Source organism: Garra rufa, chromosome 9 (genome assembly GCF_049309525.1).
Source record: "Garra rufa chromosome 9, GarRuf1.0, whole genome shotgun sequence".
Taxonomy (NCBI): domain Eukaryota; kingdom Metazoa; phylum Chordata; class Actinopteri; order Cypriniformes; family Cyprinidae; genus Garra; species Garra rufa.
The window spans coordinates 22,699,239-22,714,339 of NC_133369.1; the positions used below are offsets into that span (position 1 = coordinate 22,699,239).

General features: G+C 34.3%; 1 protein-coding gene across 2 annotated transcripts in view; it reads right to left on the reverse strand.

Annotated features, from left to right (window-relative positions):
• Nucleotides 1-15,101, reverse strand: part of mindy3 (MINDY lysine 48 deubiquitinase 3) — a 64,250-nt gene that overhangs the window by 15,868 nt on the left and 33,281 nt on the right. For both annotated transcript variants that reach the window (XM_073847210.1, XM_073847209.1), the window contains 2 exons: nt 4,174-4,246; nt 886-958 (listed from right to left, as the gene is read on the reverse strand). In XM_073847210.1, the coding sequence (XP_073703311.1) occupies nt 886-958; nt 4,174-4,246 (146 nt within the window). The remainder of the gene's footprint in view (nt 1-885; nt 959-4,173; nt 4,247-15,101) is intronic.

A 15,101-nucleotide genomic window follows, 5' to 3' on the forward strand; every position in this document is an offset into this window, starting at 1 on the left:
AAAATTCAAAAGTTTGGAGTCTGTAATTTTTTTTTTTTTTTCGGGAAAGAAATTATACAAATTAATACTTGTATTTAGAAGAGATGCTTTAAATTGATGAAAAGTGATGATAAAGGCATTTATAATGTTACAAAAGATTTCTATTTTAGGTAAATGCTGTTCTGAACTTTTTCAGGAAACCTGAAAAAGAAATTCTACAAATCTGTTTTCAAAATAAAAATATTAAATGTTTTTTGAGCAGCAAAAACGAATGATTTCTGAAGGATCATGTGACTGGAGTAATGATGCTAAAAATTCAGCTTTGAAATCACAGGAATAAATTACATTTTAAAATATACTGAAATAGAAATCTGTTATTTTAAATAGTAAAAATGTCAAAATTTTACAGCTTTTTTTGCTGTACTTTGGCCCAAATAAATGGAGGCTTATTGAGGAGAAGAGACTTCTTTAAAAAAAAAAAAAAAAAAAAAAACATTAAAAATCTTACAGTTCCAAACCTTTTACTGGTAGTGTATTATGATTTAAAAAAATATTTAAAAATCTTAAATATGAAAATATATATTAAAAAAATATTATAAATATATAGCATTAAAGAGTTTGGGGTTGGCAATTTTTTTTATGTTTTTGAAATATGTTTCTGACAGTCATTATCAGTAAAAACAGTTGCTGAATATTTTTGCGGAAACAATGCATTTTTAAAAGTTAAAAACTTTAATTTATTAGAAATCAAAACTTTTGACAATTTAATGCATCCTTGTAATTAGGCATTACTTTTTTTCATAATTAAAAATCTAACACTGTTTGAACATCAGGACAGCATTGATCTGTTTTATAATCAAAACCATCATACACACTCACTTCACACACACACACACACAAACTTACTAGTCTGGTTCAGAGACGAGATCCAACGCTTTCATAACATCTTCAAGCAGTGTGTCTGGAATAAACCCATTATCTAAAGATGAGGAGAAAAGGAAAGAAGCAGATGGTTAGAGCTTCTGCAAGTCTTGATCACCACCACACGACTGGTGCTTATGCCCAACATAAAGCATGAGTTTCATCTCTCTAATTAAAGCCGTTCTATCGACCACGCGCACATATGTGCACAAACACGTGCAGACAATGCCTGATAAATGGATGGATGAGTGGTGTATGTTGTTTTTCCTCCTCTCTGGTCTCCAAGTGTCAGACAGGATGTTTGCAGAGCAGCTGGTATGCTAACTCTTTTCCGTTCGCTATAAAATGAACTCTCTGCTTAAACTTTCCTGGAGTGAGTGGATTAAGAACAATAAATATCTGTACCACAGCATGAAATCAGATACACTCAGGCGTTTTGAATAATGCATTAGAAACTAGCTTCTATACTACTGACATAAAAATGTTTTCACAAAATATTACTTCTGTAATGTGATGCATTTCTGAGTGAAACGATATTTGTTGGAAAATATTGTGGGGTGGCACCATCCAGCAGGGTTTAACTGGATCATGACTGTCATGAAAATAATTTTTCTTTAAAACAATGCACTGATTTTTAGTAAGACGAAGAGCCTTTTTTTTGTAAAGTAAACTGGATCAATTTTAGCATTTTAGAATCACATAAAACTACATAAACAGACTGATCCATTAGAAGTTTTTTCTTCCTCCTTCGAACAAATGAAATGCATGTGAAGGATCTCATTTAGTGCCTAAACTGTCTGTGTTTGGAGTCGTTATAAACACATTCAAAGTGCTAAGTGAAATTGAGCTAAAATACACAGACACTCTCTCATCATGCGCACACACACAGTATTGTTCGTATTAACGCGAGGAACAGGAATGTTGTTTACGACGTTAAAAGGCAAAAAGATGCCAAGCAAGACCATCTAATCTTGTTCTTGATGACACTTTGAGTGTGTGCTGTAAATTAGACACTTTAAATCAAAGCTTTGGAAGAACACTTACGTTCTCACTGTGACACATTCAGTGATATACACGCACAAACCTCGTCTACCTGACAGATATGAGACAGTGCTGTGGGCGATCTCTGCTCCAGGTTCTCATTTCTTTCATCAAATGCCTTCTCTACCTATTCTCTATACTATCATCAGGAGTCTTAGGTTTTATACAAGAGCGATAAATATTAGAGGAAAAAGTTTGGGAGAAAAATATAACTTCATGCAGACTCAAAGCAAAGATATACTGCACTACATATGACTATGGGAGCATCAGTGGTTTGTTCAGAAGCTATATTGCTGACTTTGCAATCTGACTATCTTAAATCATATTAAATCATCATGTGAGATCTTCCTCCCTACAAATCCTCAGCAGAAAAGCTCACAAATAAAACACTGCTGGCCGTTAATCATATATGGGCCATTCTACAGAACTGGTGCAAACTGCTGTCCACAACCAAAAAACATTTAAAAAGCATTTAAAGTACTCAAATCTTAGATGTTTCCTAGATCCTTCTATTATCTATTGAAACCCACAATAATATTTCAAATAGCAGTAAGCTTAATATATATAAAATCATAATTTATTGGGTACTTTCAATTGGGAGGTGGCTGTCCTGAACCCTAGCCCCTAAATTTCAACTTATGAAAATGATTAAAAATCTCTTTTGTACTTTTTTCCATTGTTGTTTTTAAAAGTATCTTTTTGATTCTTTTAAAAAGTGAAGTTCAAAAAAATATTCATTTTATATTTTCTTTGTAAATTATGAAACTTTTTCATGTCACTACCGAAACGGTGTATGTTTTAGTCCATTGGCTGAGACTGATTTTAACTACACCCCGAAATTTATGATCACAAAACATTCCTCCGTCAAGGTGTGAGTAGAAAGGCCCTATCATTTTGAGATAAATGTGTTCAAAAGTCTGAAAAATATTTGTGTAACTTTAAGGAACATCGCTACCGAACACCTTTTTTTCTGCAATTAAGCACACAGTGTTATTCCACAACATTTAGTTTTTATACATGTACCACTGTTCAGAACTGTGCTAGATAACCATGTATTGAGCATCTGAAAATGCACAGTCACAAAGTATACTGAATTATCAACTAAGATATTATGACAGTTTTTGGTTTAGTGTATATTCAAACTAATGAATCCTTAACTTTGAAATCAGTAGGATCAACTGTTTGCCTTTTACAAAGAAAAACTGAATTTAAAATACAACAAATGTCATAAATTACACTTGAAAAATTGTTGAAAGGCTAATTGCTATTGATTTACCTCTGAAAAAATGTAAATAAAATAGCAAAAAAATATATTTGCAAAATCTTAATAGGCCAAAATAACCTTTAAATGATATATTGCCCTATAATAAATGATAGATCACTGTGTTTCGATAGTGACAAATTTGGGGAAAGTACAAACATTCCAAAATGTTCTGATAATACAATATACAAGAATTAACTGCACAATTACTAGAAATGTGTACCTTGGATATTATAATTTTTGGGGGAAAAATACCTTTTTTTCCCCCACAAAACGTTTCCAACTCTGACTTTGAACAATTCTGTAGAATGGCCCACATAGGACATAATCACATTCAGTCTGAAATCATTATTATAGAGAAAGTAACCAGTGGGTTTGTTATAAATATCAGATAAACTGTGGAGACTACATAATGTTCAAAAGTTCAAGCTTGGCTTCTTGTCAACTGAAGTGCGTTTAAACAGTGACAGTGAATCCGTATGTTGGTGGACACGAGGGAGTGTGCAAGAGTGTAGTCTGGTCTTTCTGACTGATATCTGGCTGTGTAAAGAGATACTGTGGGAGAGTCATCAAAAAGAACGAAGGGCTTAACCTTAAACCTAAAAATATAGCCACTGAACTACATAAATGATCCACACATTCACTCCCTTGTCTGAGAAAATGACTGCTCTTTTACCCCACCGAAATAACGCCTTAGTTTCAGATCAAATGTATTTTTTTCTTTCTCATGTCCTACTCTTGCCACAGTTACAGTAAAGTATAAACAAACACAGTAAGCGTTGGATCTTTGCACTGGCTGATAAGCTGCAGAGATAATAAACTCGCTCTGGGTTTTGTAAAGCTAATGCTCATCTTCCTCTCAGTGAAGGACAAGTTGACTCAGCTGCTGGGGGCAAGTTGACATTTTGAGATTCTTCTCACTCACAAACACACACACAACAGATGAAATGCTTCCTTTTAAATAATTTTACCTTCCGGGTCAAAGGTCTGGAAGACTCTTCTGGCCTGTTCTGAAGGGGACTCAGGGGCCACCAAAGCCATCTCCTAGAAAGAGAAGGAAATATGAAATAGAAAAGAGAGTTCTGGCATGGGGAACATCATTTCTGAAAAGCTAAAATACTCCTTTTTCAAGTTTAGAGATAAGGAAATGATTGTTTTCTGAGAGAAAAACCATTCACAAAACCTCTTTGAGTACTAAGGAGGCAAAAACCAATGATGCAATGTGGTTTAAGGGCCCTTGCTGAAATATACGACAGTAAAAATCTGAAAATGTTTATATGAACTGTACTTGCATCAGTTGTGTGTGTGTTTGCAAAGGGACTAAGTATGTGATTATGTTTTGGGTGTGTGTGTATATGAGTATAATTGATCTAGAGATAAACTCAAATGCCAAAATTGCCCTTCCATCAAGCAATCTCACAGATCTTTTAATGAAAACAATCTTCTATCTCTCTCCCACATGAGCCAAACTCACAAACAGGCTGCGAACTTTGCTGATTAATAGAAAACAAACCAAGATCCATGTGTGTTTGTTCATGTTTGATTTACAGCGGGATCACTGCCCCATCAATATGTGTTGCCTGAGGGACTTGGGACAACAAAACACATCTGTATGTGTGTAAGAAACGACTCAAGCTGGAAAATATGCAGAGTCAGCATGCACAGCTGAATCACGTACAGCTAAAAACAGTTCACAGAGTTTTCCATCTACATTCCAATAACGTTCAGGGTGCCATTTAGTCTCATATAGGAATCAAGCTTTAGACCTGGACAGCATTTTTGGGAATTATAGATGCATTTGAATATTCAATAAGGTGTTCAAGCCTCAGAGGAGACAAGAGAGCAGTGGATTTAATGATTTATTTACTGTACATTACGCTGCTGCCACACAGATCTAATATAAACATGCAATTTCTTTCCCAGCTGTTTACCTTCACAGACATAACTGTTTGTAACTCGACTGCGTGTTTTTAACAAACTTTTGTATATTTGACAGTTTAAGCGCAATAAGACATGAAAGAGAACCTAGTTTAGTACTCGCATGCTGACTCTTCAGAGACACATTCTGGGGACACCTGAGATATTACATCTTGAGGCATAATAGGTCTCATTTAAAAAAAGCAGCTGCTCATGTTTTTTGGAACATATTTTGAGTGATCCAAACTTCTGACCTGGTCCCTCTTTTGAACACTCTCACTTTAAGATCTCTTTCTTGCCATCTGTCTTTTACTTGTACAAGCTCTGATTCTCATTATTAGAAAGGAAGCTGGTGGATTAAGGGGTTAACTAGTTCTCATGGTGACTGATGAGAACAAGGTTATCAAAATTCTGCATGGGAATTCATTAATACGCTTCAAAATTAAAGCACAATGAGAGCTAGATGAGTGTGTGAGTGTTTGAAAGAGCTCTATTTTGTCATCAAATGATAGCCAATAAACTGCACCCTAATATTTGGGAAGCAAATAGACACATACATAGGAAAGTATATTGTGTAATATTTTGCATACTAAGAGATTTGATCAAACCCCTAATCTAGGGGCATATGAATTCTCTGAAGCAGAAAATATGTACAGGATCACGGAACACAGTCATTAAAATTAAATTTATCGTTTAATGCGGACTGTCTCAGAATTTGGCAAATTTCGGATTAATAAATCAAATTCAAATGGTGATATGAACTACTGTCTGTGATTACTAAACCGCAAAAAGACTTCTGTTTAAATATGAAATCTAGATGTTCTGTGTCTCACCAAGTGAAAAAGAGGCGAAGTTCTCAGAGGGCTTTACTAACTCAAAAGCTTTTAACTTTATTATGTAACTTGCCTCACACAATTCAAGCAAAATACACAAAAGAAGGCTCATTTCGTGCTTCTTTTTAAGAGATTAGCTATTACTGAAATAATGAGAAATAAAATATTTGCCTGTTGGACCTAGAATACCTTGGCACACCCTGGCAACCACCCATAACATTTTCACATCAAGTTTTGCACAGGCAAAAACCTCTCACGTTTTCTTCAGTCTAGTCAAATATAAAGTGTTTTACTGCAATCGAAAAGAACAAACATTAGCGATGAACATACAAACACGGTCATGGAAGAGTGAATCTAAACACAAGGCTGTATACTTTCGCAGTATGGTTTCAGTGTAACACTCACAAATATCTCCTCTTATTTCACAGAGTAAATATACAGCTCACAGTCACACCACGAAAGAGGGACACAGCAACAGAAGAGATAAAACGAGAAAAAAATGAGGCACTAAGGAATGAGAAAGTAGATGACAAGGAGGAGTAGTTGCAGCTGGATACTGTTTGTCTTAATACCAAAATCTGAGCTAGTACTCCACACAGTCAAACCGGACACCTTTCCAGAGTCCAATGGCAGGTACTCAAAATGAAATTAAATGTGCAGAGCTCTTGCCTGAGGCCATAAGGCCATAAACCCTCATTCCTGAAGTAATGAAAAAGATTTGTTAGTTTTAACGTATAGCAGTAGCACAGAGCTCAGCAGTGGCGAGAGACGGAGAGAAAAATGGACGGGTACTTAATTATACAAGTGTGAAGTTTTAATAGGTAAGACATCTGGCATGAACTTTTAAGAGTTTAGCTGCTATATAAACATGGGTCAAACAATCTGATAGACTCGAAAGAAATATTTCACCTTTCTCTTGTCATTTTAAAACCCACATGATTTTCTTTTCTACATGAAAGCCAGCTTCTGCCACTGAATAAAAATAACATGACTTTTTATCTCGCAGTTGTCTTTTTTCTTTCGACTCCAGTTTTAATCTTGCAATTCTGACTTTCTCCAAAATGCAAGTTTAAAGCTTAGAATTCTCGTAATTGTGAGTTTATAACACTTACTGACTTTATAACTCGCAACTGTAACTTTAAATAATGCAATTCTGAGGGGAAAATAAGTCAGAATTGTGTTTGTATCCTGCAATTCTGAAAAAGTCGTCAGGATTGGGAAGTTTGTATCACACAATTCTTAAAAAGTAGCAATTACCTTTTTACATTTTTTTTATTCAGTGGCAGAAATGGGCTTCCACATTAATTAAAACACAAAAGTAGTTTTTTTTTAATGAATGAATTAAAGACAGTCTTGAGAGTCACTGTATGTTTTTATTGTATGCCAAAAAGTAGTAGGACAAAACGAGTAGTAGTAGAAAAAAGGTCAGATTATATCACACAATTCTAAGAAAAAGTCAGAATTGGAAGTTATCATCACGCAATTCTGAAAAAAAAAAAAAAAAAGTCAGAATTTAGAGTTTGTATCTTGCAATTCTGAGAAAGAAGTCAGAATTGGGAGTTTGTATCACACAGTTCTGAGAAAGAAGTTAGAATTAACGGATTTAACAATTAACGGTCGCAATTATCTTTTTAAATTTTTATTGTAAAAAGTTATTCATTAAAAGACAAAAGTAAAAAAAATAAAATATTAATAAGGGTATTATTATTTAGTGTTGTATGGTATTTATTTTAAAATGTTATTTATTCATTTTTTACTAGAATGAATGAATGACAGTCTTGAGAGTCACTGTATGTTTTTATTGTACGCCAAAAAGTTGTACGCCAAAAATTCTGAGAAAAAAAGTCAGAATTGGAAGTTTGTAGCACGCAATTCTGAGAAAAAAAAAAGTCAGAATTTAGAGTTTGTATCTTGCAATTCTGAGAAAGAAGTCAGAAATTTGAGTTTGTATCACACAGTTCTGAGAAAAAAAAAAGTTAGAATTGGTAGTTTGTACCATGCAATTCTTAAAAAAAGGTTGCAATTACCTTTTTACATATTTATTGTAAAAAAGTATTCATTAAAACACAAAAGTGAAAAAAAAGGCTATTATTATTTAGTGTTGTATGGAATTCATTTTAAAATGTTATTTATTCTCACATTCATTTTTACTAGAATGAATGAATGTCACTGTATGTTTTTATAGTACGCCAAAAAGTGGTAGGACAAAACTTGTTTTCAAATTTGTTTTTAAAATGCCCTCTATTATATTAGAATGAAGAGAGTCTCTACTGTTGCTTTTGATCAATTTAATGTATTCCTGCTGAAGTATTAATTTCTTTAAAAAAATTAAATAAAAACCCACATTTTGAAGGCTACTGTATGTTTTTTCTACTTGGTTATGGGAGCAATTTTGCAAGTGAATGCTGTACAGTAATGTTGTAAAATACACAGAAATCATTTTAACTTGCATTAAAACACTATTAACATGACAAAAGAACTGATTTTAAAAATTAACAACCATCTACACAGTCCAATTGCTATATAACAAATTAGTCAACACAAAAATGAATATCAACTTAAGTAAACAGCTTTTCTGGCTTAAAACTGTTCTTATACTTTTTTTAAATGCATTTTTCTAGCATTAAAAATAATGATCATTTGAGGTATGCTCACTGTATGCTCTCATTGAATCCATTGTATTTCTTGTTTTCTTTATGTTCCACTGAACATTGAAATTCAGACTGGTTTGGAATGAGATGAGGGTGACATAGGCCAGTCATTGTGGAGAATGTCAATGAAGCAGATTATTTTGTTGGTTAGAAATCACAACATGCATGCAAGCATCATCCTTTTTGTGTGCGTGTGCACTGACATCAAGCATATCAGTCGTGACACGTGTTTGTGCACATAAACCCTCCATATTACCGTCTTGACACACAAACATGCACTGTGGCTCCACGCTAATAGCAAATGAGTGCATGTCTTGTTATAAAGTCTGACCCCTGGTGACAAAAACAACATGCTGTTCCGCTGATGTTTACACTGTGGCTCCACAACAACGCAACCAGTCCTGTAATCAACCCTGCTGAGTCAGCGTTTCTCCGCTGCTCTCTCACACACATTCTAATAGAGGGGAATTACAGAGCAGTGTGTCGGGTAAAGACTTCAGCTGGAGGCGGGATGGTTCTGCGCTATGAGTGATCTGACCCAGACGAACCCGTGGAGCCATACTGAAGTAAGATTCTCCACACAGACCTGCTATCCTGGATGGTTTTGGGTTTCAGGGACAAAGAAAATAAAGCCTCATTTATTAACCCAAAAAAGTAACAGTCTAAAATGGTTTTAAGTTACAAATAGTCAAGTCACACAGGTGTTTTCAGCCAAGTGCCTTGAGCATTTCTGTCCGGGAATCTGTAATATTCCCAAATGCACTCTGTGCACTTAGATATGGTGATATTATATATGCCTGTTTATCAACAGGCTCAGTGAGCAAAATTTTTCGACGTATCTGTAAAGCAGACTCACAGGTTAAGAATCCTGAGTCTGGCTTTCATTATTTTCTTGAGACCCAAATACATGCGCACGCATACGCCGTAGAAGGCAACAGTCAGAGGTAAAGTGATAAAGAAAAAGAGAAGAGAAAGAGAGAGAGACCTCATCCTCACCTCTAAGAAAGCTATATGATTAAACAAAGTATCAAATCTGTGATAAGAAAGTCATATGCAGATGACAGACGAGAGGAAAAGAGTGTGGTTGACTCCATTTTGGTAAGGCTTAGAAAAAACACAGTTTAGCCTTAAAAGGTGATGTGAGATTGTTCATTAGACTGAACAAGCGTTTTTTACACTCCTGTCATCCACACAAACACCAGTCTAGCCTGATACATTCCAGCTCTAGCAGTGAGGTAAAAAACATGAGGTGAAAGCCAGATCAGATTCAAGCTGATTTTATTGTGTGATCTCCATTTCACAACTTAACTGTAGTAAGCTCAAAAGCTGTTGTCACGCAGATACTGATCATTTACGGTGTGTTCACACGGGGCGTAAGCGTCAACGCTTCCCATTGACTTTGAATGGGTGACGTCAAGCGTTGCCGAAAGAAATTTTCAACTTCTGCCGCGAGCAACGCCAGTGAAGCGCCGCGTCAGCCAATCAGATCGCTCTATGCAAATACAGTGGCGAGGCGGCAGCCAATCACGTTCATCCTGTTCAAGAGCAGCATTTCATTGGCTGACGCTGCTATGACCATAAACGTCAGCCACGCCTTCCGTTAAGCGTTGACGCTTACGCCCCGTGTGAACACACCGTTAAAGTTGTCAATTCTAGGTGACCTGAGTTTCAGCTTTATCCAAATGTGCAGGGACACAATGAGGTAAGTCTTGTAGGGCCCTATGATTTCCATGACGCAGAAAACACGGAATCTAGTCATCAAAATGGAATTTACTGTATAACGTGGAATGTCATGAAATTTGCCCAATTTCAAATGAATAAATCAAAAGTCTATATAAATATTAGGCTGCAAAAAGACTATTTAAATATAAATCCTGCATTTTTTGCATGTCACTGTGTGAATGAACATCTACCGCCTCAATAAACGAGTACGTGATCACATAAACAAAAGACCTTTTTAATAGCACCTTTTATGAAATTTAAGACCTAAACCTGTACTGGAAATATATGTTATATTACATGCATATATGCAATATTTCATTTGTTTAATGTAAAAAGTAAACAATATTTCATGGCGGTCATAAATTATATTACTACGATATACAGTGAACTTTTCATATCAGCAGATACTATTCCACACAAAATATCCCCATAAAAGTACCACTTAGAGATATCTGGTGATGTAAACAGTTTATTCTGAAGCAATATTTTCATCAGTGCTCTTTTAGCTTTTACATCTTAAATCTGCATATTTGATTGAACTTTATAAAGGCCTTTTTTTACTTTTGAAACGTATGCATTAGGGCTGAACGATATATCGTTATCGTATCTATATCTAGATATGAACTTTCAAGATATTACTATCGAAAAAAGCAACGATATAGACGATATAGATTTCCCCTCTCCGCGCTCGCCCCGCCCTGCATACAACTCTGGCAGTCACACAACGAACATCAGTTTTACGAGTGCCCTTGAATGCACCGCTAAAGACAGCGCGCACACACTACAGAGACAGCGGAGAAATTAAAAAGAAAGAAAATGAGTGCGGGAGATAATGCGGCCGGTGGTAGTGCAGAATCTGACTTGGTGCCAAAACATAAATCATAAATATGACGTGTTGTGCAGGTCGTGCTTAACAAAAATTGCGACTAACGCCCGTTTCACACATACTCCGTCTGCAGTGCATATGCGTTGCGTATTTTTTTCCGCACCCATGTTAACGGATTAGAGCGTTCACACTGCACGCGTTTGCTGTCCGGCAGTACGTCCCAGAAGCGGTGCATTTGCAGCAGTGGATTAAAGTGACAGCGCATTGTTAGCTGTAAAAATGAATATGGATTGACACGGAAATGTGGTGATTATACCATAAATGCATATAAATGAAGTCTACTGTGTTTTACAGTCAACACGTGGCTTTTTGGCTAGGTTTAAAACTAGGAAAAGTGCACTTTTAAATAAACAAGGCAACATAATGCATTTGTCCAGGTAGAAAAGTTCTTTAAGAGATTGTTTTTAATAACGATTTAATGCGAAAGGCACGAAAGCTGACTGTTTCTGTCTGTGATAAGTTTTAATTTAAAATATTTGTGATAGCCCAATTTTAATAAGAAAAGGAAGCTATACCTATGCTGTCTAAATGTGTTGCAACTTGCTTTAGCAACTTAATATATAAATCTAGAAGTCAAGTGCATTGAATAATACGTTTAACTTATTGAGTTTAAACGTGAATATGTCTATGAACGATTGTATTACTGTACTGCAATAAAAGAGGATCCCAATGCAGAAAAAGCACGTTTGTATTTTAAATCAAAATAACGGATAAATGGTGTGTTTGTGGTAAACAGCCGCGGATCAGGAACGGACTGCAAACGCGTCCTGTGTGAAAGCAAAACCAGTCCGTGCTGCTTCTGCACCGCATACGTAACGCACACGGACTGCATACACACTGTATACGGAGTATGTGTGAAACAGGCGTAAGCAAGGTAGCACAACAAACATGTTTCACCACCTGAAACAACACCATCGGGTGCTGCATGAAGAGTGCACGACAATGAGAGAAACACTGGGGACTTCTCAGTCATCCCAAAATAAGCCAAAGCAAAGTTTGATTGCTGACGCGTTCAGTAGCGTTATGCCGTACAAGTCGACGTCCAAATGCGGGTTATTTTTTGGTAATTTATGTTAATGTTGATGACTGGCAGTGAGTTCTTAAAAATAAAACTACACTTTCCAAATTTTTTTGTATTTTAATGTTTTTTTTTTCTGAGAAATGCTTGGTTTTCACCGAACCCGTAGTCATATCGTATCGTATCGATATCGAGATATCTGGCATGAAAATCGAGATATGAAATTTTGTCCATATCGTTCAGCCCTAGTATGCATTACCTTTGAATTCATTACAATTTATCAAATTCTATATGGCTGTTAGCAGTCAGATTACATAATTTACACTGCAAACTTAAAAGTGCAATAAAAGTTGTTATGAGATTAGTGTTTTAAATACATTTATGAATGTACAAATTAGAAATGTTGGGGTGGGGATGGATGCATACTTTTAAACATACTAAACTACCAGCAGGTGGTGGTAAGTCACTTCATGAGCGAGTTATTGAGTTATTTCAAGTGATTCGAGCAAAAACATTGAATCATTTAGTAGTAAAACGTTGCTTGGAGAATGTGCTATACTTCTGCTGCGATCCTTGTTTGGAACTATTTTCGTTGGTGAAACAGAACAAAACAGTAAATATTTTGTTTAAAATTTAACTACTTGACTAACTAGTTTATTAAACTAAAATTAATGTAACATTTGTAATCGTGAGAATATTCAGCAAAAGGCTGAAGCCCTTGGTATATTACTGAACTATATCATGTTATAAATAAACTACACATTTTCAATTGTTGCCTCAGTGTGTTTAGAGTTTCTTTAGGTGTTCTGTTAAGCTCATTTGTTTTAAAGTATGTCACAAAGAGACCAGAAATACACTATCCATTATCAATTGCTGTTTACGTTGAATGTATTAAAATAGGAATCTTTCTTGCCTTTTGATGCTTCGCTGGTTATTTTTGTCACTTCAGTTTTAATCAGGCTGTTTGTTCGGTCGGGCAAGTAAAAAAACAAAACAAAAACAATTTAAAAGTATCTCGAAGGCTAGCTCGACCTATATTTATTATTATTATTGAGACCATTATATACAGAAAAAAACTTGTTGGACCTGTATTCCGCTACTGTGATTCTGTCTAAAGACGCAGTAACTACCACAGGGGGAGAAAAAAAAAAATCTTCAGTCCGTCAGACACTGTGACTGCGGTCATGCCAATCGTGTCTTGAAAACACACGGTCACGCCAGCCGCACTTTTTTTTGTATGCGCGTCTAATCGTGCACTTACGGTATGGGTACTGGGAGCGGTCAAAATGGATTTAAAGACGCTGTTAGAACGGCGTTTTCTTTATGCTCTACCTGATATTTTCCATCAGAACCTAAATTAAGTAATGAAGACTGAAGATATTTTAACGGACATGTGACCAGAATAATTTAAGACCTACCGAAACTGAATTTAAGACTTTAGGCCTTATATTAGAAAAACGTTATTTAAGACTTTTTAAGGATCCGCGGATACCCTGCTAGAAATGCTCTGAGTCACTTCATGAGCATTTTACCGTTCCTTTTGAGAAAAAAACAAAAACAAACAACGATTGTCATATCATATACAAACAGACACTTAAAGGTCTTCACAGAAACCCACCAAAATAAACATTTTGTTTAAAGAAATTGTGATAGAAATATAAATGTAACGATAGTACTACTACTAATAAAATTATTAAAACATTATTAGGAATATACCAGAAAAAGTATTTACGAGAACTTATTTATTAGAAAAAAAAGAAAAAAAAAAAAAAAAAAAAGTAGTAAATACACATGGTATTTCTGAAAAAAAAGAAAAAAAGTATAATAAAATATTTTTTTTAAATAAAATCAATTAATTAGAGATGCTTTTGATCATTAAAATTTAAATGAAATATAAAAAACCTACATTTTGAAATAAATAAATAATCTTAAATTAAATAAAAAATAATTAATTCATTAATTACAGATGCTTTTGATTATTAAAATTTACACTAAAAAAAAAACTAAATAAAAAAATAACATCATTAAAATGGAATTCAGAAAATAAATGAAAACCACAAAATTTGGGAATTTTTTTAAAATAAATAAAATGAATACTAAATAGTTTTATACCAAATACTAATTGTTTAAATAAAATCAATTAATTAGAGATGTTTTGATTATTAACATTAAATGAAACCATTAAAATGAAATTCAGTAAAATTAATGGAAAACATAGAATTTGGCAAAAAATAAAAATAAATTTTGAAATAAATAAATCGAATTTTTTTAAAAATAAAATTAATTACAGATGCTTTTAATTATTAAAATTGAATGAAACCGTTAAAATGGAATTCAGAAAATTAATGGAAAACACAATTTGTAAAAAAAATAAAAATAAAATAAAAACAAATTTAAAATAAATAAAACAAAATTATTTTTTTTTATAAAATCAGAATTTGGTAAAAAAAAAAATAAAAAAATAGAAAAATTAAAATGAAAAAAAAAAAAAAAAAAAAAACTACATTTGGAAAAAATATAACAGATTTTACAGAGCAATTTTTGGTGGTGTTGATTCATCAGAAAATTAATTAGCAAATTAAATGGTCTGTAGAGTCTGGAATATTTAGGATGCAATTTAAACTGTTTCAGACAAAACAATCCTACTCCTGAATTGCCCACGCTTTGTAAAAGACCACCTGTTGTCCCTGAAACTTCCAACCAAATGCGATTAATCTTGGAAAGGAAAGATTAGCATCTCTGAGGGAGTCTGGTTCAGGTGCAAAGGTTCATGGGTTTTGAGGTGAAAAACCAATCATGATGGTCATCCCAGCAGTCAAACTCCAAACAACAAGCACAGTGTTTAACCAACATCAAAGCAGCAGCAACAATT